This window comes from Aphanomyces invadans (genome assembly GCF_000520115.1).
Source record: "Aphanomyces invadans strain NJM9701 unplaced genomic scaffold supercont1.16, whole genome shotgun sequence".
Lineage (NCBI taxonomy): Eukaryota > Oomycota > Saprolegniomycetes > Saprolegniales > Verrucalvaceae > Aphanomyces > Aphanomyces invadans.
In genome coordinates, this window is record NW_008580161.1 from 60,651 (window position 1) to 84,688 (window position 24,038).

At 54.0% G+C, this 24,038-nt stretch overlaps 8 protein-coding genes across 13 annotated transcripts; 3 read left to right on the forward strand and 5 right to left on the reverse strand.

Moving 5' to 3' along the window:
- Positions 1 to 215: 215 nt before the first annotated feature.
- H310_07998 (histone H2A.6) lies at positions 216 to 1,356 on the reverse strand. The gene has a single exon (XM_008873586.1). The coding sequence runs from the start codon at positions 1,329 to 1,331 to the stop codon at positions 897 to 899; it is 435 nt and encodes a 144-aa protein (XP_008871808.1). The 5' UTR covers positions 1,332 to 1,356; the 3' UTR covers positions 216 to 896.
- A 215-nt stretch (positions 1,357 to 1,571) lies between these two features.
- On the reverse strand, positions 1,572 to 9,440 carry H310_07999 (hypothetical protein). The gene is made up of 19 exons (XM_008873587.1): positions 9,024 to 9,440; positions 8,736 to 8,976; positions 8,604 to 8,688; positions 8,189 to 8,554; positions 8,009 to 8,127; positions 7,836 to 7,938; positions 5,736 to 7,727; positions 5,491 to 5,674; positions 4,986 to 5,433; positions 3,630 to 4,928; positions 3,523 to 3,585; positions 3,259 to 3,459; positions 3,131 to 3,208; positions 2,987 to 3,070; positions 2,861 to 2,937; positions 2,692 to 2,806; positions 2,475 to 2,639; positions 2,303 to 2,422; positions 1,572 to 2,252 (listed from the first exon to the last, which is right to left on the reverse strand). Exons 1-19 carry the CDS (start codon positions 9,398 to 9,400, stop codon positions 2,145 to 2,147), a joined length of 6,225 nt encoding a protein of 2,074 aa, XP_008871809.1. The 5' UTR covers positions 9,401 to 9,440; the 3' UTR covers positions 1,572 to 2,144.
- On the forward strand, positions 1,588 to 2,241 carry H310_08000 (histone H2B; the record flags this gene model as incomplete). Its single annotated transcript, XM_008873588.1, has 1 exon — positions 1,588 to 2,241. The coding sequence occupies one exon, from the start codon at positions 1,588 to 1,590 to the stop codon at positions 1,945 to 1,947; it is 360 nt and encodes a 119-aa protein (XP_008871810.1). The 3' UTR covers positions 1,948 to 2,241.
- Positions 9,441 to 9,572: 132 nt separating the features above from the next.
- Positions 9,573 to 15,259, forward strand: H310_08001 (hypothetical protein). 3 transcript variants are annotated; one of them, XM_008873590.1, is made up of 17 exons: positions 9,573 to 9,772; positions 9,831 to 10,320; positions 10,395 to 10,613; positions 10,663 to 11,180; positions 11,237 to 11,595; positions 11,648 to 12,093; positions 12,151 to 12,670; positions 12,727 to 12,927; positions 12,976 to 13,148; positions 13,200 to 13,343; positions 13,388 to 13,491; positions 13,552 to 13,700; positions 13,749 to 13,930; positions 13,973 to 14,131; positions 14,177 to 14,436; positions 14,486 to 14,696; positions 14,751 to 15,259. In XM_008873590.1, the coding sequence occupies exons 1-17, from the start codon at positions 9,597 to 9,599 to the stop codon at positions 15,027 to 15,029; spliced, it is 4,590 nt and encodes a 1,529-aa protein (XP_008871812.1). In that variant the 5' UTR covers positions 9,573 to 9,596; the 3' UTR covers positions 15,030 to 15,259. The 3 variants fall into 3 exon arrangements, with proteins under 3 accessions (XP_008871812.1, XP_008871813.1, XP_008871811.1); XM_008873591.1 differs by having other exon boundaries at positions 10,395 to 10,470; positions 10,558 to 10,613; positions 13,388 to 13,700; XM_008873589.1 differs by having other exon boundaries at positions 13,388 to 13,700.
- H310_08002 (hypothetical protein) lies at positions 14,995 to 16,033 on the reverse strand. Its single transcript, XM_008873592.1, has 3 exons — positions 15,586 to 16,033; positions 15,398 to 15,526; positions 14,995 to 15,349 (listed from the first exon to the last, which is right to left on the reverse strand). Exons 1-3 carry the CDS (start codon positions 16,010 to 16,012, stop codon positions 15,243 to 15,245), a joined length of 663 nt encoding a protein of 220 aa, XP_008871814.1. The 5' UTR covers positions 16,013 to 16,033; the 3' UTR covers positions 14,995 to 15,242.
- Positions 16,034 to 16,694: 661 nt separating this feature from the next.
- H310_08003 (hypothetical protein) lies at positions 16,695 to 17,641 on the forward strand. 4 transcript variants are annotated; one of them, XM_008873594.1, is made up of 4 exons: positions 16,695 to 16,992; positions 17,043 to 17,163; positions 17,227 to 17,280; positions 17,343 to 17,641. In XM_008873594.1, exons 1-3 carry the CDS (start codon positions 16,724 to 16,726, stop codon positions 17,278 to 17,280), a joined length of 444 nt encoding a protein of 147 aa, XP_008871816.1. In that variant the 5' UTR covers positions 16,695 to 16,723; the 3' UTR covers positions 17,343 to 17,641. The 4 variants fall into 4 exon arrangements, with proteins under 4 accessions (XP_008871816.1, XP_008871818.1, XP_008871815.1 ...); XM_008873596.1 differs by having other exon boundaries at positions 16,695 to 17,163; XM_008873593.1 differs by having other exon boundaries at positions 17,227 to 17,641.
- H310_08004 (hypothetical protein) lies at positions 17,144 to 20,523 on the reverse strand. Its single transcript, XM_008873597.1, has 8 exons — positions 19,561 to 20,523; positions 19,219 to 19,507; positions 18,978 to 19,155; positions 18,821 to 18,914; positions 18,172 to 18,744; positions 17,866 to 18,117; positions 17,505 to 17,810; positions 17,144 to 17,449 (listed from the first exon to the last, which is right to left on the reverse strand). Exons 1-8 carry the CDS (start codon positions 20,485 to 20,487, stop codon positions 17,282 to 17,284), a joined length of 2,787 nt encoding a protein of 928 aa, XP_008871819.1. The 5' UTR covers positions 20,488 to 20,523; the 3' UTR covers positions 17,144 to 17,281.
- A 601-nt stretch (positions 20,524 to 21,124) lies between these two features.
- Positions 21,125 to 22,890, reverse strand: H310_08005 (hypothetical protein; the record flags this gene model as incomplete). The annotated part of the gene is made up of 1 exon (XM_008873598.1): positions 21,125 to 22,890. The coding sequence occupies one exon, from the start codon at positions 22,888 to 22,890 to the stop codon at positions 21,175 to 21,177; it is 1,716 nt and encodes a 571-aa protein (XP_008871820.1). The 3' UTR covers positions 21,125 to 21,174.
- Between the last annotated feature and the right edge of the window lie 1,148 nt (positions 22,891 to 24,038).

Sequence of the window (24,038 nt, forward strand, 5' to 3'; positions counted from 1 at the left end):
GTGACGCTGGTACGAGTGGCTTGCGCATTCAGGTGAACCACAGCCGTGCGGGGTACGTGCTTGCATCCCTTCCTTCCATCCTGACGTAATACTGCATACATGTGTACCTGGACGGAGATTTAACCGAAGGCTTGCTTGGTGCTGCTTCGAGTAAACCTTAAACCTCCTCACCGCTTCATTAGTGTAAGAGTTCGTGGCATTCGATGGTTGGAATGATGATTAATGCGGAGGCTTTACATGAACATGCGGCGTTGGTTGCGATCTTCTGTGCAGGTTGAAGGTTGCTGATGTTAATCAAGCGAGAACGGTGGACAAGGTAGGGATTGCTGAGTTGGTGAAGCAAGGTCGAGGGTGATCGAGTGGTTCTCTCCAACGTGGAGGCGAAGACTTTGGCAAGAGCAGGACGAAGGAATACACGTAGCGATTACTGTATCAGTTCAATTGTTGAAGTGGTCACTCAGCACTGCCGTCATCGCGATAAGGATGCGCCTGCATATTTGCGAGGGTGTCGACTGACGAAGCGGCTCAGGATCATTCGTGTTGAGCAACAATTCTGTGCCGTTGAATTCTATATGTGCGTTCGCGACAAAGTGTCAAGTCTCCACTCAGTCCAGTGCTTTAGACTTGTCATGACGAGACAGGCACCTATCAAGTGGTGCAGACGAAATGTAGCGAAGGTTGCTGGCGGCACCTCGACATCAAGAGACCCGAGCCGAGGGACGAGGTAGACTGCTCTATATCGACATATGAGAACGTGAGATGAGGTAGGAGTTCGGGGACGATGGGTTTCTCGAGAGAAAGGGTGGCTTTTAAAAAAGCCAGGTATGAATGCATAGCTTGACTCGCGTCATGCTCTGCAAAAGGGAAGGGGGGGTTGTCAACAGCAGCGTGGCTATTTAATAGTCTTGCGAGGCCGAGCTCTTGCTCTTCTTGCCGTCCTTGGTCACGGCACCGGGCATTGCCGACTTCTTGGGCAACAAGATGTTGTGAATGTTGGGCAAGACACCTCCGGAAGCGATCGTGACATCACCCAACAGCTTGTTAAGTTCCTCGTCGTTGCGGACGGCCAATTGGATGTGGCGGGGGATGATACGGGACTTCTTGTTGTCGCGAGCGGCGTTGCCGGCAAGTTCCAAGATTTCGGCGCACAGGTATTCCAAGACGGCGGCGAGGTACACGGGCGCACCACCACCAATGCGTTGGGCGAAGCGACCCTTCTTCAAGAAACGGGCCACACGACCGACGGGGAATTGAAGGCCGGCCTTCGACGAACGGGATGAGGCCTTGCCCTTCTTGCCGCGGCCGCCAGTAGCTTTACCCTTGCCAGACATGTTGCTGAGTGTTCTTGATGTGGAAATTTGATCAATGAGGTCGAAGCGGCGGGGAGTTAGGCAAGTTGAAAAATCCCGCCAATCATCATCCTTTAATTTGGCTCCACCAATCCATTCGCTCCATTTCGAGCCCAGCAAAATGCCCTCCAAAAACCGATTCGAATTGGAGGGAGAATTGAATTGGCATCCGGATGTCCGGATACCATTTCAATTGCCACGCCAGCGGTCATTTTGGAATTTCCTCTTAACAACCACCATGGCGAAGACCCCGAGCAAGAAGTCGGCCAAGGCCCCGAAGAAGACCGGTGAAAAGGGCAAGAACCGCAAGACCAAGCGCATTGAGTCGTACTCGACCTACATTTACAAAGTGTTGAAGCAAGTGCACCCCGAAACCGGTATCTCCAAGCGCGGCATGTCGATCATGAACTCGTTCATCAACGACATCTTTGAACGCATCGCGTCGGAAGCTGGCAAGCTCAGCCGCTACAACAAGAAGTCCACTTTGTCGTCCCGCGAAATCCAAACCGCCGTGCGCCTCATGCTTCCTGGTGAATTGGCTAAGCACGCCGTGTCTGAAGGCACGAAGGCCGTGACCAAGTTCACGTCGTCGGCTTAAATGCGTTGGCCACTGAACTGTCTCCCTCAACGTGCGACGCTTCGTGCTCGCCGTTTCTACAACCTGGTGTTTTTGAACACCACCCTCTCTTGAGAAGTTTGCGATCACCCTTTCTGTTTGATTCGGTCCGATTGTCTTGATGGAGCAACCGGTGCATGAAAATGTGGTTGTTCAAGATCACAGCAGCGTTATCTTCCTTACAGGAATGTGACGGCGGGCGTTTGGTACCTCTGAATCACACCATCAGATCCACTCGCATAGAAGAAATCTTCGGTGGCAAATGCATCCGTGATGCCCGTGACCGCCTACGAGTCCTCTTGTCAGTCCTGGAACGACGACTAGAAAGGCGAACGACCGCCGTGGTAAATGTGGCCGATGCTTCTCCTAGGAAACTCGACGACTGTTGCCGCAACTTGGCAGAGTTCGTACTGTTGCTCCAGCTGCATAGTTCCCGGAACAGCGGCAACGACCAGATCTACGCGAGTTACAGGGGATGAGGAGGCTGCCGAGCATGTGCTCTTGCATGCCTTGACGTCGCCAGTCGCCGACCCAGACAGCACACAATGCCCTTGGGGATGCAGAGCTAGCGTCGTGATGGCGCAGTCGTGGGCGGTCGACACGGCATACAACACACGCTGCTGGCGGACGTCGAAGATGTTGAGCGATCCACTGTCACCGCCCGAAAGGATGAGCTACCGCCAATACCCCCGTGAGGCTCGTCCAATGCAAGGATGCACCACAGACTTGATGGCGCGACGAAAACACGATCGAGACAGCGCCAACGGGGTGGCACAATGGGGCGCAGATGAGCGCTTTGTGCGGCGGCAGCAGCGTATCCCACAGACACAAGTTCTTTTTCCTACACCAGAGTGTTCAACGCGATGCACGCGTGGGTGGGCGAGTCAAAGCATACTTGGTGGAGCTCCCCACCGACGCGACGCAGCTCGACGCGTTCAAGAAAGCGAAGTCCCGTGTGCCTCGGTTGTGGCACTGTCGTGTTGCTGTCCATGAGCTTGAAAAGGGTGGAGAATTTTCCCACCTGCAAGTGCGCATAGCACGCCGACGAACCTTCGCTCGCAAAGTTCCACAAGTAGACGTAGCCAAGCGCATCGCATGCCCCGAGCTACGTGCCAGAACCGCAATGACAACGCGCCTAGCTTTTAGAGCGTTGACCTCGACGTACCGTGTAACCAGAGTTGGCAAACCGAATGCGGTGGACGTCGCGGCGAGGTGCTGATGTGAGCGGGGCGAGTGGGTTGGCCTACCAGGATGATATTGAGACCACCACGTTGGCATCCATCCATGTCGCACAGAGAGCACTGGGGCGACGTGGTGCTCGAACACATTGCACGATGCGGTTTGATCGAACCGCCACACTTCCACCGTCCCTTTGGCCGTGCCGCTGCAAAAGAGCGGCATTGCAGGATGCGATTGCACCGCCACGGGCTTGTAGCTTCCGTTGCCCTTGCTGTCGGGCTGGGGCGACAGCACGGACGGCGTTGGCAGCTTGAGCTACACTCGATCAAGTGATTCCGTCAAGTCGTTCCACAGGAATCGACATGACAAACCGCTTACCTGGTCGCTCGAGTCGCCAGCAAAAAACACTGCGGGAGGCGTGTACTTGGCGTTTACATGCAGCTATTGCATCCGCGTGGAGGGATTCGATTGTGTTCGAGTCGTACCTGGCACGATGCAGTCGAACTCGACGTTTTCGGCGGCTTTTTTGCGACCGCGCGATACAGAAATCGGCCATTGCAAAACACCACAGTGTTCTTCTGCTGGTTGTTGCAGCACATACCTCGAATGGCTTCCCCGGGCACGTCCGAGCTGTAGATTGTCTCTGAAAACTGCGGCGGTTGGTCGGCGCCAGAGGCGCCACCCTGCACGGGCGATACGACCTTGGATAGCACGAGCGCAGCGGCGGCGCCAGGACAGATCAGTTGAATCAGCTTGTGCCATGCACACCGCTGGTCCCGCCCGTGTTCTTGTTGTTCGCCAAGCGGACACTGGCTGGCTCGAACACACCGGCACGGGTCATTCTTGACGATTCGGGGAGTGTAGTATGCTTTCCACGTATCTTGCAACGACTCGGCAATGTCAATCTGCTCGGTCAAGCGGACAACATGTTGCTCCATCGTGTCGTGGAGCAGCGCAAGCAATGTGGTCCAGTACCAGCAACTGGTGGATGTGCTTGGCTTGAATGATGGAGTGGCAAGAGCAAGCACCTGCGCGACCATGGCGTGCAGAGCCGGCAAATCCTGGCGGAGCGATGGCAACAGGCGCGGCTTGAAGTCGAGGCAAGTCAGACACACGTCATCGCTTTCAATGGCGGTGCGGATGCTGCCCGAATGGATGATTTCTTTCTGAGGACACATGAGACTGACGAGGCGGACGACACAGCAGGACGGCAACCGCCGCGCGAAGATTGGAAACACGACAAAAAGTCCCGTGTAGATGGCCCCTGTCGCCAGCCGGATCACGTTCGGCTCTTCCTGGGGTAGCATGACATGCAGGTACTCGATCAGCGCCTGCGTCGCCCGGAGGACGCGCGACGGCAGGAACGAACCAGGGGCGACCATCGCGTTCGTGATGGTGTGGACTTGGGCTAACACTGGATCGGACGTGCCCACCAAGTCGTGCGACGCCGTCATCCATGCCACGGTCGAGTGCGGCCGTACGAGGCAGACGACTTGCGACGGCAGCAGATTTGGAAAATAGCTCAACACCGCGTCCACGTGCGCTGTTAAATTGAATGCAAACGGTGGGTACGGTTGCACCAGCGACGAATTGACTGCATCTCCAAAAAGTGCGCACACGCGGTGTAGCTGATCCGACACACAGGCGAGACTCAACTCGTGTCGTAGCCCTTCCAACCACTGGTATTCGCTCGAGTGCACCATCGACGAAAACACCTGAGCCATGTCCGACAGCATGGTGTAACCGAGAAAGCTATAGCCTTGCGCAAGCAGCCGGGTCGCTGCCTACACAGACAGACACCCATGAGACCTTTCCTTTCCTGGATGGATATCCCCGCGTACCATGCAGTGCAGGGCCATGCACATGGGCTCATCGCTCTCATCGACCATGGTCCAACCATGCTGGATGAGACGGCACGCGCCATACAACGACGACGCCGACACTAGCCAGTACGCGCTGGCCGTTGTTTGGAAAACACACGTCATGCGTTCGCTTCCAGATCGAGGTGACAAGGTCGGTTGCGCTAGGAATGGCGCGAGGACTAAGCGCTTGTCCAAGAAAAGCCGACACAGGCACTGCATGTATACATCGTTGGCTTGTACTGCCTTGTCGAGCAGCACTGTCTGGACGAATTGGATGGTAGTGGGGCCAAGCTGCTTCAACGAGGACGGCTCTGACAGCCGTAGGATCAAGAATGACAGGACAAAAGTTGGGTCTGCAGACTCGGCCATCGATGCAGCCTCGTACACTTTGTTTCCCAGAAGGAAGAACGTCGCCGCCAAGAGGTACCTGTATATGCACAGCCGATCGTTAGCCGCGACATCTTCAATTTTCATCCGAACAAACCGTTGCTTGGATTTCAACACGAACGCATTTTTAATGGCGGCGGCTTTCCACCGGTCGTCGGCAAAGTCGTTGACCAGGAGGTCGGCAATTTTGGTCTCTTTTCCAAGCCGAAACAAGTTGGAGAGCAGTCGCGTCTTCCCCAGGAGCACGTAGTACAACGCAATCGAGAAGGGATCTTTGGACGCTAATGCACACAGCAAAACATAAGCCTCCATCCAAGACACACGTCCGAATGACCATCGTACCTGCATACTCTCGGTTCGCGACTTGCTCCGTGGCCAGTTTGAGTCGTTGGATATCGTCCAGCCAAAACGGAAGCCGCAACTTTTGCATGAGGGACCACTCCATGGTCAAATTTTGAAAAAAAGGCAACGTAAACAGATCCATGGACGTCAAACGCGCCCACACCATTGCTTCAGCGCACATTCCACCCGACTCGTTGACCAACATGAGATGCACCATGAAGCGAAGACTGGGCAAGTCCTTGGCGTCTGCTTCGCAATTGAACATGGTGCAGATCGTGCGAAAGAGATCCCGCTCTGCCTCGGGTACAAATCGCAACCGATGATCGTTGGCAACCGAGAAGAATGCTTCAAAGTTCACCCCTGTGTCCTGCCGTGACGCCTTCGACACTGGAACTCGAGGTGCAAACAAGTTGGCGGCTGTCTCGATTTGCTTGGTGAAGGTAGCTCGGTCGTCTATGCCCGCCGAGTCGTAGCATACATTGGACCACGACATCCACGGCATGGACATCTGGGACTCTTTCATCTCCATATACGATTGGTTTTCATTGAGCGTGATCGCATCTACCAACGTTTGGAGCACTCGTTGGGCGGCCTTGAACCGTCCGTCGTACATGAGGTGCAACAAATTCATCGGGCTCCACACGCCGCGCACAGTTGAAAGAGTCGAAGTGGTCGGGAGCTCCACCTGCGTCACGAACGCTGTGTGGGCCAAGTACATGGTGGCCTGGCGCCGCGACACACACAAGGAGGAGGGGGTGACACCAGGGTGCAGATTGTGCGCGAACAATGGCGTTCCATCCACGTGAAAGCCAAATAGTGCCGTCGGGGACAGCGCGACCACTTGGCTGCATCGATTCAACCACGCCAGAGACGTTACCGTCGTGCTCACATTCCATCGAGACGCGGGTGTGCGATCCCAAACATGTTGAATGTGAACCGCTAACGAGGACGAAGGCGCAGTCGGCGGACTGGACGAAGGCATGAGCAAGAGCGCCATGAGACCTGAACCATCGAGCTCGACGTGTCGAAGCCCGATCAGCAGGGGCAATGGCGGTCGACTTGGATGGACACTCAAGCATGTTTCCTGCATCTCGTCCGCCGTGGCGTCTTCTGCTGAGAAGCGCCAAAAGTGCACCGCTCCACCGGTTGATGGTACCTCGGACAACGCTGTTCCAACAGTCACAAATAATGAACCAGAGGACGAGTTGACGAAACCAGCGTGCTTGACAACGAGTCCCGACACGACTTTTCCGACTGCGGCCTTTCCCAGACACCTTGGTGGTTGCGCCACGTCATCGGGGAGATGCAGACGCCACAGGAAGATCTCGCCTTGGTTCGTGATAGCTACGATGCGAAACAGGGTGGACGGCGTGGCAATGCCCGCTTCCTCCTTGGAACAAAGCAGGAACATGCCTTCCCACGACACCAACGATCGATCTCGGGCTTGGTCGACGCAAACTTCTGAATCTCGCACAACGTGCCGGGTGCTCGGGTCTCGAGATCGGATAACATTCAATGCAACTGACGATGGCAACGTAATTGTCACGAAGTACAGGACGGTGTCCCGAGGTGTCGACACTGTCAATGCCGCCACGACCATGTCATTGCTCTGCATCTCGCGACCAAATTGTTGGTCAACTGGCGAATTTGGCTGGAACGGAATAATCGAGTGATGGGGAATCTCAGAGTCGTAAGCCACCGCGTGATGGGAACCATCTCGAACGACAAGCACAGAGTCGTGGGTGGTGGTGGTGGAAACGGTCTTGATTCCGTGTAAACGCGCCGCCGTCATCGGGACGAGATTTCGAGTCCATGTGCATTGGACTTGCGCCTTGGGCTCTTGTGTTTTGGAATTCTTGCCTGCAATTCCAGCAGCGAGCGTCGACGAGGGAGGTGGGAGTACGACCGACACACGCAGCGCTTGGAGCTCGTGCGACTTCGTGAACAGAGTCATTGCGACCTCGAGAGATTCGGGAGCGGATCGACTAGTTGCTAAGACAATTGTTTTATTCAGATGGCATCGCTTTGGTTTGCAGTCACCGCATAAGGTCCACGCACAAATTTAACTCTGACCACATCGCGATGGCTTGTTGAACGTACTTGGTATAAAATCCGTAATAGAGGCGTGCAACGGGACAGCTTCTTTCAGGTCTTCCCGAAGGTCCGACGTGGTGCACACCAGCGTCGCTCGGGGAGTCGACGTCTAGAAGACAGTCCACGCACATGAGCGCGTTGATGCCAAAGAGTATGATGGAGCAGTACTCGATTCTTACCAAGAACATGGTGCAATCGACACGCCACACACCAAAATCTCCATCCTCCCCGATGATGTACAAAAAATACGTGATCGAACACTTAGACAGCGCCAAGTTGCCCTGGATGAACTTTTCCCCTACATGAAGGATTTTCCATTCGTTTCACAGCCACCTCCACGAAAAATACGGAAGATCTACCTTCGTGAGTGTCGGCGGTCGCGCCGGCGCGAAACGAGAACCCAAGCGATTTTGACGACTTAGTGTGGACCCTGTCCATCGTGTGCGTGTACAGGTGGTGTGTCTTGTCGGCGACGGTCGCTTTCCACACCTTCATCGAGTTGTTCATATCCGTGGGAAACTCCCACAATAAAGTTTTGGGCGCTGTTTTGCGCCGAGATATAACTCCGCCAACTCGAATCGGATGGTCGTCTAGCACCCAAACGCGCAAGAACCCAAATGTACTGGCATTCGAATCCTCCCGCCACAATGTAAGGGTCCCGCTCGCGTCCAGTGTCATGAGAGTTGCATTGTCGAGCACCCCTGGCGCTTCAGGACGCAGCCATTCTGGTGGTGACGGGAAAGTCAGAGGAGTTGGATCGACGAGCGAAGGTACCGAGGGAACGAAGTGCACGGGAATGCCCGAGATAGGTACAAAAAGGAGCCGTCATTTCCATCGTCCACGAGTTCAGCGACCAAACCTGGACGGCAACATCAGGGCAAGAACGACGAGGTGGCGGGAGAGCACCTTGACGAGCCGGCTATGGGGACTCGTGCAAAGCGCGACATATCGGCCCGTGGAACATGCATCGAACAGCTCGGCAGACAGAGGCGTCATTGCAGTGCCGAGGTCGAACGACCTGCTTGAATACACGGAAACGGCATCGTCGACAACTTTCCAGATCGTGACTCGCGTGGCGACACCGACGAGCCAGACGTCTTCTTTGGATTCGCACCATTTGAGCGGACACGTCATGTCGGGTTCACACCTGCCGCAAGGGAATTGTTATGGAGTCGTGTGGGGGAAGTACTATACCGCCAAGTTGCTTGTGTATGCCACGCCATCGACTCATCATCGCATAGAACACTTGCAGCGGTGGAAGTCGAAGATGGCGGATTGTCGGGATTCAGCAATAAGGCAGTCCCATCCACACAGGCAACAGCAATACGACATGTGGATTCATGCAGCGCAATACTTTGAGGCGTCGAAGGCAGGTGGATCACCTGAACTTGCCTGTACGATGGCTGTGACGCCGAAGGTGCTGTAGTCGCTTGCGCCAGCAACGGAGCTCGAGCGATGACCACGGACTGAGACTCCTCAGGGGAGTAAAATATCCAGCGGTAGTTGACCATATCGTGCTGCACGACCAGCGACGACGCGATTCCGACGAGGCATGGCGCTTCCTCCAGCATTCCGGTTGCTTTGGAGCAGCGATCAATTAGCACTTCAAGCAAATATCCTTGTGTGCCCAAAAAATATGTATCCGGAAAAATCATTTCTTCAATATGATTTGACAGAATATAATTCATTTTGACCAATTAAATGTGGTCATCGATATTGTTCGGGATACGATTCAAACTTTCGCGCACTCAGCGGAGTGCCGGCGACATGAGCAACGGCCTGCCGTTGTACATCCCACGCGAAGATGGAGAAGATGGAAACACGTCGATATGGGAGATGCCTCCCGCGCCAATTACGTATGCTAACCTACCACCTGTGGAGGCGTCCCGACTGAACTTGGCGTCCTTGAACAACCTGTTGAGCAACGTGCCGTTGTCTCTTCTGTACGTGCGATGCCGCTACAATGCGACAATAGCATTTTTACACAATGGATCGACGTAGACCTGACCACAATCCCCCCGCTGTGCTGTGGGACACCATGTCACCTCTTCTTCGCGCTGTAGTGACGGATGTCCACGTTTTGTCGCCCAATGTTCAGCGACCGCAACCCCCATCCAAGAAGCACAAGACGTCCGCACCGGTCTACGATCTCACTACCCCTGAACACAACCATCAGCGTTCGTCCAACGATGCCACCAAAGGTCATCGTTTGCCGCGTGCAAAGGTCATCGAGATTGCCGATGAAGACGATGACGGCCCCAGTACTCCCCTTGCAGGCGACACGCAGGAGTCGAAAAAGAAGGCAATTGTTCAAAAGTACGAGGATGAATTGCATGGACTTTTGGGTTGTTTGTCCACGGCACCGGAGGTCTCCCGAGTGATGAAGAAAATCATGCAAACAATGCAACTGCTACACAAATCGCACAAGGAGTTGATCCAACACTTATCGTTCGACTTGCTTGGTGACCTCATGTCCCTCTTGGACACAAGAGTACGTGTGCTGCCCTTAGCATGCTTCAGATTATAATCACATGGTATCTTTAAATATTCACCACGCATGTGTAGGTCACTGATGCGTTGACGATTGATTTATTTGCCGTGGCGTATGCCAACAACGGAGACGCGGACTGGGAAGTGTCGGGTATCGACTACAACAAGCTCAATGACATTGTGTGCGCGATGGATGCGGCCAGTTGCATGCTGTACATCATGACATCGCCGAATATAGACAGGCGCTTGCTGTCGGAGGAGTACATTGAACACTGCATCAGCTTGCTGAAGCATGTACGGTCTTTTCGTCATAAATGAAATCACTCGTGACAAATTGTAATAGGTCCTACAACGTCTGCTGTGTCCGTCACTCGACAATCTGTCATTGTCGAAGCTGTTGCAAGAATCCAAGAGCAGCGTCCACCCCAAGTATCACGGGGCGCTCAAGAAGAAGATCGACAAAGTTGGACTCGTGCATATTTTAAGTACCTACCTCGAGACTATTGAAGAACTCGTGACGGGAATCAAGCTCCAGGACAGCTGGATACTCACCCTTTCGAACGCCTTAATCGACACGTTTTCGCTGGAAGGCTCTCAAGCAACGCAGGCCAACATTTGCCTGTTGCAAGTGCGTGCCAGTGGGCTGTTTCGCGGGATTTTCCTGCACTATCCCACCCATCGCGCGCTCTTGATCGACGACATCTTTTCTGTCCTTTTGAAATTGCCCTCGAATAAACGGAATTTACGAACGTTCAAGCTATCTCATGGCGACATTCAAGTTCAGATGATCTCGATGCTGCTTGTGACTCTGGTGCAGTCGTGCGTTCGTGTCTCGTTGGAGAATGTGCGTGAGGCTGCAAGGTATGATGCTTTTAGTTCTTGGATGGTGGACAAGACGTAACGATCAATATTTATAGGGTCATTGTCCACTCGTTCGTGCAAAAGTGCATGAAAAAGGAAGAATCCAACGACTGTCGACAAACGTTTGAGAACTTTGTTGATGATCTGCTCGTAATGCTGACGTCACCTGAGTGGCCTGCAGTCCAATTGATTTTGGAATCGTTGAGCGGCGGTCTCACTAGCTTGATGGCTCAACAAAAGGCTAACAAGTTGGAGTCGCAAACGTCACTTTTGGCGCTACATTTGTTGGGCAAAATCTGCGCGACTATTCGTCAAATTACGTGTGAAGCGAATGCACAACCCATTCAAGAGATGAAGCACCCACCGGCTTTGGTTGAATGTCGTGAACAGGCGATTCAACTTCTCGCGTCCAAACGTACGTGATATATACCTTCAACTTTACTTTTGTAACCGTTGGGCTGGTGTAGAGGTTCAGATTACCAAGGCCAACCTAGTGGAGTGCATGGTGTTAATGCATCTGGGTGAACAAAGCACTCACATGTGCGTTGACGCTGAAGTTTTCCATCGCGCACAGTGTTCATTCAGCGACGAGTTCATTTCGCTCAAGGCAAACGTCACTCTCACGGGCACAATGGGCCGTTTATTAGTCACTGAACTCGTTTCCCATCGCGAGTTGTGCCAGCACTTCGACCAGATGTTGATGGCGATCATGGCTTTTTTAACTCGAGGGCAACCCACGTTTCGAGCCCGCGTGTTGAAAGCCCTCATGATGATTGTGGACTCAGATCCGCTGCTCATGGGTGACGACCACTTGCACCAAGCGATCACGCTGAGTCTGTCGGACGAAGCGACATCCGTCCGTCAATCTGCCGTCGAGTTGGTTGGAAAATACATTGGCCTACAGCCCATGCTGGTACACCGTGTGCAATGGTACTTTGTAACTTGACGTGACATGTGTGTGGCTGGCTAGTTTCCAAAGTACTTCGCCATGCTGGCCGATCGTTTGCGCGATAAAGGTATCAGTGTACGAAAAAGCGTGCTGCGAATATTCAAGGTGTACCTGCAATACACAACGATCGAGCCGACCGTTGCAGAGTCGGTGTCCAAGGCTCTCCGAGCTCTGGTTGAGCGAATCGGCATCGCCAGCGAAGAAGAAAGCGTCAAGGACACCGTATTGTCAACACTGCAGGACGTTTGGTTCGGTGCTCGTCCGACACCTCCATCGAATCGTCGCGGCCAATCGAACCAAGAAACCACAGTTACCCCATCGTGTCTTCGGAAAAAATCGACCAACAACTACAAAGTGCTGTCGATGATCGACGTCGTTCACCATGTCCACAATCCGGAATGGATGGTCGCTTTAATTTGTCGTTTGATCAAGAAAAACGCCGACGAAATGGAAACCGCGTGCTCTACGATGGTGTCGGAACTCATGGAGTTCTTGCTGCAGCTGGAGGAGGGCCATGCCCTTCCGTTGCTTTCGTTTGATGGTGCAACTTGTGGCATGCAATTGGCAAGCTTATTCATGGCGTCGTGTATTTCTTAGATAAAGAAGCGCAACGTTTGGCGACTCTCAAGACTCTTCATGTTATTTGCGAGGCATCGCCCAAGATGGTACTTCCTTATCTCGATACACTCACGGTGTATTTAAAACAAGACGATCGACTGAGCAAACCCACTCAAATGCACGTGCTTGCGATGGCCGCAGCCATGATTGGATTAGTCATTCCGTGCGTGGAAAAACCAGGTATAGTGTACATCGCATGGCGAATATTCTTGAATATTGTTCTCGCAGTTGAAAAATGGATGGTGGCACTCGAAAACGACCTCAAGTCGTTGGTCCTGGGCGCCCCGCCACAAGTCGTCAAGCCTGCCGTCGAATGCCTTGCGACGCTTACTACTTGTGCAAATCGACAGCCGAAACTATTGCTGAAAATTCTCGAAATGCTCTACACGTTTCTTCTCAGGGTACGGTAATTATCCATCATTTTTACAGGGCTGTAATAACGTGAGCCGCAGTCGGAAGCGCTGATCAAGTTGGACAAACCAATCTCAGACAAACCGAATCTATTGCGCTCGTTGTTTGTGGCGGGCCTCGTCGCGGGCAGCTTGGAGTGGGGCGCCCTACCACACTTTTCCAGTGCTATCTTCACAAAGGAGAAGGTCGGTCTTCATTTGTTGCCTATTGACAATTTCATTTGTCGTAGCTGGTGGACATGGTGTACGAAGTTTACGAACGGTTCTGCAAGGTGTCCAACACACACGTACACTTTGATGGTGCTCTGCGCGTAAAGACCGTCCAGGGACTGGGGTATCTCTTACATAAGAACCCCCGCATCCTGTTTAAATCCCAACAAGACAACACGTTGAGGATGACGATTCTACACCAAGATCCAAAAGTGCGCGCGCAAATTTTGGCTAGTTTGACCGAGTTGCTTCAAGCGGAAGAGGCTCGGCTAGAGAAATTACACTCGCAAGGGTCAAAACAAGGAAAGGATTATGTCCAAGGCGACCAAGAAGGTATAATTTCTTTCGTTTAACGACATTTAGCCGAAGGTTGGACGTTAGGCGATGCCTCTTTAATTGGCGGGGTCATGATTGCACAGCTGGATGATATTTTAAAGGTCGCCGTGCAAAAGGAAGCCTCGATTCGAAGCCAAGCCATAGCGTGCATTGGTCTTCTGCTTACCCAAGGTCTCATTCCACCCATGCGGTGCATCCCGACTCTCATCGCGCTCGAAACCGATCAAGTACGTACAGATTCGAACTTGTGATATCCAACGCATGAACAGGTAGCATTTATTCGAGACGCGGCGCACATGCACTTGGTTTCTATTCACGGCAAATTCCCAAACATGGTCAGCGGCCCGGCAATCCAAGGCATTTACTCCTCGTATCAATTTCAAACCCGTGCATTTGGAAAGTCCGTTGTATGCGACTCCGAAAACGTGGTACCGTTTTCGGCAGTGTTTTACCAAGTGTAATTGTCGCCACAGTGCCTTCTGGGGAGAATGTACCGTGCGTGCTTTCAAGGAAATCGGTCCCAGCGTCACGCGTTCTACAATGGTTTGTTGGGCGCGTTTCGCGAAAAGGGACCGATGTTTACTGCCCTCGCGGAAAAGCGCTTGCCGGTGGTGGCAGCGTTAGGATACTTGATTTATGTTGCCCAGCTACTGTCTGTGCTCCCGTACGACGTTGAAGATGAGCCGTTGTACCTTGTTTACACAATCAATCGAGACGTGTCTTTGGGCTTGGGGTATGCTTCAATGATAATCACTGAACATTTCCACAATGTACTGTTACAGAACGGTGCAAGACAAGATGAAAAAGTTCCTTGGCAAAGATGCTTCGTTCGACAACTTGCCTGTTACTGACCCGGTGAAACCAGAATTGGTGGCAGTGGGCCACTCGGCGTTTGGATTGGCGCTGCTGGTGCGTCTCAAGATGGCCCTCAAGGCCGCATATTTGCTGGACAATGAAAAGTGCCAGACGTTTCAAACCACCAACACAACCAAGGTACACTGCATTCGATGCTTACTTCGGAATTCGATCATGCGTGTCTTGGTGTAGGCCAATGAAGCACCCGTGTCGCGGGCGTCGCTTGACACAGCAATTCTGAATGTTCCAGACATGGTTGCCGATGACGTGATGAACAATTCATGGCTCCAGCTCAAGTTGCTTGGCAACGCAGCCTCGGACGACCAGGCGCAGCTTGATTTCGACTGGGAAAACCCCCAATTGACCAAGAAAAAAGGAGTCAAACTCCACGGCAAGCGTGGCCGAAAGAGAAAGGAAAAAAAAGCCGACAGTGGCGACGACGATGACGTCCAAGTGGACGACATATTTTAAGATGACTTGAGGTCGATCGTACAAGCCAACACTTCAAATTACACACACAGTGCCCGGTTTACACTTGGTTGCATGACCTCCCTCACGATTTATCTCATAAGCCACAGCATCGCCATGCTGTGCGCCACGGCCTGACTTCCCCATCTCTAATTGTCGCATCTCCACCTACGGCGCGCAGCTCCCCAAGTCTGCCTGATCAACGTCGGCAGATGCTCAAGTGGCGACAGCGGCGAGGATGCGGCAGATTAAGAGCTCCAATGTCCCTGGCGATACGTCGTGCAAGTCTTGAATCGGCATGGGAGGCTGAAGAGCGAAGAACCCTACAATCGCGTCAGTGCACCTACGCCGCACCCGTGCAAAGCTGTCACCTCGATCCAAAATGCCGAGAAACGCCAGCAAGCACCAGAATTGGTCCGATGGGTCATCGTTCATCACTTGGCTGACGGCGCTGGCGACACTGTCGGCCACCGATTCTTCCCGCAGTATCCAGTCGAAGCCTGGAGAGGTAGTCGATCAGAATGACGTGGGGGAAGTTCAGACTTGGCACGCACAGTACCTTGGTCGGATGGAACGGCACCGTTTGCAGCAAAGGACGTGTTGAGGTGGGGTCGTACCTGGTCGACGTAGAAGCGAAGGACTCGGAGCACGTGTTTACTCGTCGACGCATGAAGCGGCACGTCAGGAACACAACATTCCGCCGCCATGGCCACATCATTGTAGATTGCACGCTTTTCCATGCGAGCGTATTGCCACGAGTCCGCGTCCCGGGCCAACGGGACAATCGCGGTGACGACCCACCACATTTGCCGCCGGTACATGGACGGCAGGCCAAACTCGAGAGTGAGCCGCACGAGTTGCGTCAAGTTGATCGTAAGAGCTGGCGCTGGCGTGTCTTGGCCGAGCAGCGCCGCAAACGAGTCCTCGACCTCGGCCGAGTGCACGCCCAGGCTCTTGTAGTATGTCTTGCGGAAATTCCGCGGCATTTTATTATCGAAACAACGATGGACATAATTTAAAAAAAGGCCATCTCTCCACCCTGTCGACAACGATCGCGGTCGATCATGGCGGCGCCGTGGCTGCCACGATAGGCTGTGCAGAAATGGCGATGGGCGCTGCTGGTCGAGATTTCCCGCGTTCCGTCAGGGATAACATCTCGAACTGCATGGTGTGCACTGGATGGGCGTCGCCTGCGATGTACCGCCCCCGTTGACCGTGCCGACACTTGCAGTTCCATCCTAATGGGCGCAGTATGCTTCGCAGGAATGTAGACCCTTTCCTCGGCGTGTGTGCAATCTAGTTTCCAGTCCCTGCGACGTGGGCTCCGAACCAGTCGACTTGGCCCGAGACAGTCGACCGAGGACGCTGGTCGTATGCATCGTGAACTCTCAGGATGAACTCGTTCGAGTTGCTTGAAACGATTTTAAATGCGGGTTGATTCGTTTGGGGACAACGCGGTCTGTCGTTGACGTGACGTAGAGGTTATGGCGAGCCTTGGCAAAGCCCATTCGTTGCCTGCAGTACATCGATGCATTCGCAGAGGCATGGGGGGTGCAAAGCTACATCATAGCTGCACTGGGGATGCCTTTATCGTACAATACGCACGCACCTCCATGATCGTTCTTGCCGCGCGACTACTTCAATGGATTCCGTTGGGAAGGAATTGGACGCCGAGACATCCGGATAACGATTTTGACATGGCCGCCATGGTCACTAGAGAATTCCGTCTGAAGATGGCGCGGTTGGTCGATCGGATCACGGCCAAGGAACTGGTCGAGATCCTCAAGAATCCCGAAGCGAAAAGCGCCGTGCGCATTGTGGACGTTCGCGACGTTGACTTTGCCGGTGGGCACATTCGAGGGGCCATCAACGTCCCAGAAGAACACTTTCATGACGACGACGAAGTCGACAACTTTGTCGAGGAGATGAAGTCTGTGCCCACCGTCATCTTTCACTGCATGATGAGGTCCGCCGCCATCTGCCCCGCATGGAATTTTAACGTTTGATATCGTATAGCCAAGTCCGTGGTCCATTTTGCGCTGGCCGATTTCAATCGCGCATGAATGTCGTCCTCGAAGACGCCGCTGTCAAGCCCAAGGTGCTCGTCTTGACGGGTGGGTTCCAGCTCTTCCGACAGGTAGGTGCCTCCATACTTTTAAGCGGATCTTTGGTTCATAACAATACTTGGCGTGATGAGTAGAACTACAGCCACGACGACGAGTTGGTCGAAGGGGTGCCGAAGGAAGAAGACTAGGTTAGGACCCGACGGCATAAGACTGCCACGTTGGTCGGCTGTGCTGATCCTTGGTAATGTAGTCTATGAGAAATCCCGGTGCAATGCACGGTATTCCTAGCCCTTGCCACCGCTTCACTGCTTGATCCATCTTCTTTGCTTCGCCCACAAGCACCATCGTGTCTTTGTCCTGCATTCCATTCCAACACGTGTCCATCATCATGATCCATCCACATGGTACGTACGAATTTCGACGTGTCGTCTACGACCGTTCCACCTGCCGCTTGAATGATTCGCCTGCACATGTCTGCCGGCGGCGTCATTGAGTCAGCGTCATGCAAGCCAAATTTTCTCCGGTAAAATGCGCCTTTCGACCGCCCCGACGTGATTTCTTGCCGCCAGTACTGCGCCACCAACGGCCAGATGCGGTGGTCCAGTGAGCCCTTTGCCGTACGTTTCGACGCGGTGGGGGCGCCCCACTCGAACGGCACTTCGTCGACAAACATGCCTTTCGCCAGACATTCCTTGAGGTAGGCGGGGTACAAAATCCACTACAAACAACAATATGTTGTGGCCACCATCGTTCGAGAATCCAATCCATCGTACCTTGCCGGACGCGATTCCGCATACGACCTTTTCCGTCCGTCGAAGGTCTTTGCAAATGATGTGGGTGCATGCTGGATCGAATGCCCTCTTTGTCTCCAAGACAGTGCCGCCCAATGCCATCACGATCGACGCGTCCATCGCCATATCTTCGTGGGAACCAGTCAGGAGAAATACGTAGCGAGAGGCTTTCGGTTTGGCCAGTGGGGCTGATTTATTTGGCGTGGGGGTCGATGGCGCATCAGTTGTCTCCATCTGCATCAGAATGTGCTAAGAACAACCAAGATCAGCATGTGGTTGCGGGAATACCCGATTCGCAGCAGCCGTGCGCCTAGATTTTGCTGGCGGAGGTGGATCGTCCTGTTCGATGACTTCAATTTCATCATTCGATTCCGTTGCTGTCGCGCGAGACGGTCGTTTCTTGGCCTTAGCAGTTGGTTTCTTCGTAGCCGCAATGGTCGACCGGCCGTGCTTCGCAACAATTTCATTCTCAATTGAGTTGGTCGCGATGGCTTTGCGCAGTTGAATAGGCGTTGTCACGGCACTGCCAGCCTCAGCTACTATTTCGGTAGACGGCTGTTTGGATGGAGTGGATGCTGCTTTCAAGGGAGTTGATCGTTTGTCGTTTTCCAACGCATCCAATGCATCGTCCACTTGAAATTTCGGCCCCTTTTTCGCACCAGGCTTTGACAGCGTCATCTTGGTTGGGTTACCAGAGCTAATTGTGTCCATTGCGGTTTTAGGGACTTCCACTGCGACATTGGTTGAAGTTGTGTTCGTCGTGGCGCCATCGATGGTTGCGCTCGCTGAGGGACGTTGTTCTAGCCACGAATATGCGGCTTCATGTACCTTTCGCCACTGTTGCACACACTGGACTAGCCACTAGCAACATATCCCACGACAAGTCAGCAACTCAAAACCCCAAGAATGCCTTGGTTCGACAGATGAACAAAATTACCTCAAATTTGACGACGTTGGTGAGGCCCCACGCAAGTGACCGTTTGAATTTTTCACCTGAAGGCTCAAGACACAGCAAGTGGGTGGTGTGGCTCCTACAGAACATTATATCAGACACGTAAAACACGCCATGAGAACACTTCGTTGACTTTGCGTACCGAGATAAAACAGACAGGTAACACGCGCCGGTGAGCCGCACAAGGGCTTGAATATCATCGCGAGTTGGACTGGACCGGCCGTTGAATCCCGAGAGTGTGATCACGCACCCTTCCATGCCAGTAATTCCGCCGTGGCGTCGCGATGGTGCGTACAGGGCTTGCCGTACGAGCGACGTCTCTACATCATTCAAACCATGATGAGTTTCTGTGTCCATCACAAACGCATAGGAAGCGCCATTACCCGGAGACGTCGCCACGATGGCTTTCGCAGAAATACATGCCGCCACCCATTGCATGCTGACGATGGGTTTTTGCATCTTCAAAGCGGTGGCGTACTCGGCGCCGCTTTGGTATCCGCAGACGACGTAAGAAGCTTTGGGCAATTGGATGAGGACGTCTTCGGAGCTAGGAGACACCACAGATGCTCCCAACGCCTCCAGCGCATGCATCATACGATGTCGCAGGGAGGTAGGAATGTGCCGGGCAAAAAGGATCGTCTCACCAGCCATGGCGTCGGAAGTGACGGTCCCCTACAGCTAGTCGTAAGTCTTCGATCAGGAAGATGGAGATGAGCATAGCTTACTTTTGCCAGATCTTTCCACAAGTCGTCTGAGGCAGGCACAGGCGGGTAAATCGTTTGCTTTTGGCACGTTTCTATTAGGTCTTGGACGGTTAGTTCGCTGGCAGAGGCAGTGGAGCTCGTCGCGGACAAAATGTCGCTTCCGTCGGGAAAGCTAAAATCGCTCTCGGGCACTCGACGGCCCTGCTTAACGCACTCCTGAACCCAGTCGTAGCTTACGATTTGCGGGGACAGCAGACCGCATTGCCCGAGGAGGTACTGCACCACCATGTCTGGTAACGACCCTTTGCAACCACCGGCAGCGAAGCGGTCACAGCCGTCGCGCACAAGCGCAACGTTGGATGCCACTTCGTCAAGCATGGGTTTGGTCTGTCGCTGCCACTCGACAGCTTGCATGTAGTCGCTCCCGCTGTTGCGCAAACATAGAACGTGAGTTGCTGCATTTGTCGGCAGCGATACGAGTTGTCCACCACCATTTGCCATCAGCGCGGCAATCACCTTGCGAGGGTCCACATCCACTTGCACGCAGTAGAGCACGACGGACGAAAACACTTTCTTCGGGTTTGCCGAGAATCGGTCCGTTGGCAATAGCAGCTGCGAATTCTGCAGCACGCTTCGGAAAATCCACGTGGGAGTCACCAGCGGAACGTAGCAGTTCTCACGAAGCGTCAAGTACGAGTCGTAGTGACTTGATGGGCATATTACATAGCTCTGGACGGGTGTCGTCCCTGGTCGTGTGCCGCCTTTCCCTTGGACGACGTCGATCGAATCCGTCACTTGTCCTCCCATCACACGGACACATACTTGGACGCATTGGCGTTGCACTCCCGTGATAGACGGGCATATGTACACCCACCAAGCTGGCGCTTCTTCTTCCGTTGGCTGCGGTTGCATAGGAGCCTTCTTCGTCGACTTGGGTGCCCGTCCCATGGGATGTTGTTGAGATGAAGTTTCCGTGGCGCCAAAATATATAAATTTGCACAGTGCACAAGTTTATACTAAAGCCAAGCCAACATTTTGAATTGCGCGCTCAACCCTTTCGAGGATGTTAAAGAGGGAGGCAAATTCATTGGCTAAAATGATGCCTTCAATCAAAAATCGATTGGTCAATACTCTATCCATTGACCAATCATATCTCGTCAACATCCACATTGGTGATGGCATCAAGGCCGCGACACACCATGTCCATGGAGCACCAAAGCAGCGCTTGCATGATTGAGCAAAGTTGAATGGTGTAACAACTTTGTTTAAGGAACAAGCAGCCTGAGATATCAGAGCAGACCGGCATGTTGTCGAAGAGCAGCCACAAAGGTGCTTGTCCACATCGCACAAACTCGGCCCTCGGACGTCGAGAACCAGACTGTCCGATCGGCACAAAACATGCGTGACCAAGTCTTCCTTGATTGAAAAATTTCTCCGCTCTGTGTGGAAAGTGACCAGAGGAACACCTCGACCACACTTCATACACATCCATGCATTCACCATCGTTTCGAAACATTTCTTCCACCGCCGATAGAGACCGTGATGGCCCCGACAAGAGGCGCACACGAACATGAGAAAAGAGGAATTGTCGTGGATGAAAACGTGTTAGATACAAACGGTGGGCTTCAAACCCGCTTAGGCCGACTGGGAGACGTAGATGGAGTCCTTGGAGACGGCGATCCCGACGCGCGAGTCCTTGGACACGACGGTCGTGTTGCCCAAAAAGTAGTACTCGGCACCGACGTCCGAGGCAGTCGCGGCCAAGATGTCGCCCTTGGTCGTGGTAAAGTACTCCTTGCCGACCGTAAAGTCGGCGTTGGCAATCTTGACCTCGCCGCCAAACACGACGCCGTTCGAGCCAGACCCGACACCGACTGGCGCACCGAGGAACTCCACGACCGCCACGCGCTTGTGCTGGACCTTGTCCAACGTGCCCGAGTACACGGCGAGGAAGCTCGAGTTCGAGACCGGCACGATGTCCAGCGTGACCGCGCCAGAGGCCGGCGCCGCCGTCTGGCCAACCAGTGTAAAGTCGCCGTTCGAGATGCGCATCAACGGCGTCACGGGGACGAGCGAGAACGAGTCGGTGACCTTGAACACTTGGGTCGTCGGGCGACCGTAGTTGTTTGGGTTGAGGAAGAGCAGCGCGAGGCGATCCGCGCTGACCAAGTGCACGCTCGGCTTGGGCGACCACCCGTAGAACGTGCCAAAGTCAAACGCACCCGCGACCGACTGCACGACGTAGTCGCCACGAAACACAATCTTGCTCGACGACGTGACCGCCACCGTCGCAATCGTCAGCGCGTTGTTGTTGGCCTTGTCGTAGAACGAGAGCGCGATCAAGTTGTCCGAGAGCGCCGTCGAGTCCAAAAAGTACGCCGGCTGGTAGTTCTTGTTGCACACTTCGCCGAGCTGGAACACGCCCGTCGCGTTTGTGACGGCCAGGAGCACGCACAGACCCGACTTGTTGACCGGGTTCGAGTTGAACCACGTCACGACAAACGCGCCGGGGAGCGCCGCGATCGCTTGGGGCTTCGAGTTGGTGCACGAGTCCGACCCGTCGTAGTTGTTGGCGACACCAAAGCGCAGTGGCGCCGACACCGAGATCGCGCCGTCCGCCGCCACGGACCCGACGTGAATGTTCTGGTACCACGACCCGTTCACAACGTACGTTTCGAAGGTCGTGGCGGCGAATTGCGTCGCCGAGATGCGGCCGAGCGTGTTGGACACGGACCCGTTCGCGAGCTGCACCTTTTGCGCCGCTTGCACTGCCAACGCCTTGTCCGCCGCGATCGACACCGGCAACACGTGCACGACGCCCAACGACGTCGACTGCAAGATCACCGCCTGCGAGTTGCTCAACGTGGCGATGCCGCGGATCTGGACCCCCGCCAAGCTGTTGTCCTTGGCCACGTCCGCGACCTTGGCCGAGTTGTCCTTGCCCACCGTCACGGTCGTCAATACGGACGTCGTCTTGTTCTTCAAAAAGTACGACAGGATCGCCGTGTTCGAGTTCTCGACGCCGCTGCGGGCCAACGACATGTACGCCAACTCGTCCGCCGGCAACGGGGCCGCGTCCAAGTACGCAGTGGTGCCGGCACCAGCGCGGATGGCGCCGGCGGGGGTGAAGCTCACCACCTTGCTCGCAATGTCGCCGTTCGCGGCAAACGTGTCGGCCGTCACCTTGACGCCCGACCGGGCCGAGTCGTTGAAGTGGAGCACGTACAGCACGATCACGTTGATCACCAAGAGCACGATCAGGACCAAGTGGACCAAGAACTTGCGCTTGGTGCGGGCGGCGTCGACGGCGACGTCTTGCTGGACGTACGGCACCTCAGAAGGATGGGCCATCACGTGCTCACGGCGAGGCCAATTGTATAATGATGTACCAGCTCATCCATGTTCGTGGATGAACGTTTGCAAATTGACATCCAACTTCAAGTTTTTTGGTGGATCCAATCAGAGGATGTGAATTGTAGATTCCATGGATTTATAGCCAATCGACGTTGTGTGTTATGCTTGAGTGGCTAGAATTGTCTCGGTACGTTCGAAGTGTATGTTGACCAAGTTTGTGGATCATGCAACAGTCACCACATCCACCAACCAGTTCCTTTACCGAGCGCACACAAGTGGGCTGGATACAACGAGCCACCCGCGGCTGCATCCTGCCCCCTCGTCAGTCCTCTCGTCAAGAGTTGGCGCCAGCAGAGTCGCCAGAATGTTCAGAAGTCGATGTTGGCACGTGCATTCGAGATCTTTCACGCGTCGACTGCCATCATGGCCAGCCAATCACGCGAACATTGCAGGCGCCAGGAGACCGCTCCCACTGCCATTTGCCCAGTTACGGCGGGGAATCTCATACAGTACAAGAATTGGAACGTACGACTTGGTTACGCTGAGATATTCGTACGTACAGCTAGACGTATTGCACGTACAGAAAAATCATACAAGAACTGTTCATTCGATCGAAACGTGCGCTTGCCAAAGTTGCTGGGCAGGAATGCTAGGCTCTGACGCGAGTGATACAAGTGATGGCGCGCAGGAGCGTGGGGGGAAGAAGACGATGAAGAAGCGCGGGCGAATGTGCTCTCGCCTTTCGTGAAGGGATTGGGTGCCGCCTTCGAGGCTGACCACAGTGGTAGAATGTTGGACGAGTACGGCAGGAACTCGAGACGAACAAGGTGTATGTGGTTGAAGTTCAAATGTCATGTTGGTGGCGGTGTGAGGCTGCCAGCAGCGCCATCCTCTGGCCTTCCAAATTGTCAGCGGGCTTGCTTCGTTGGCACCTTCTCGCCAGTCCGATTCAGATCGTTGAAGTGAATGCCCATTCAACCGCTGAACTCAACGCTGGTATCTCACACTGCAGGAACTGTCAAGGTTGTGGCCACGATCGAGCGATTATGGAACCCTAAACAGCATCGCACGCCGTCCGCACCCTTCAGGGAGGGCCGCCAGCAAACGACGAAGAGGGCCAGCAGCACACGCCAACGAGGGGTCAT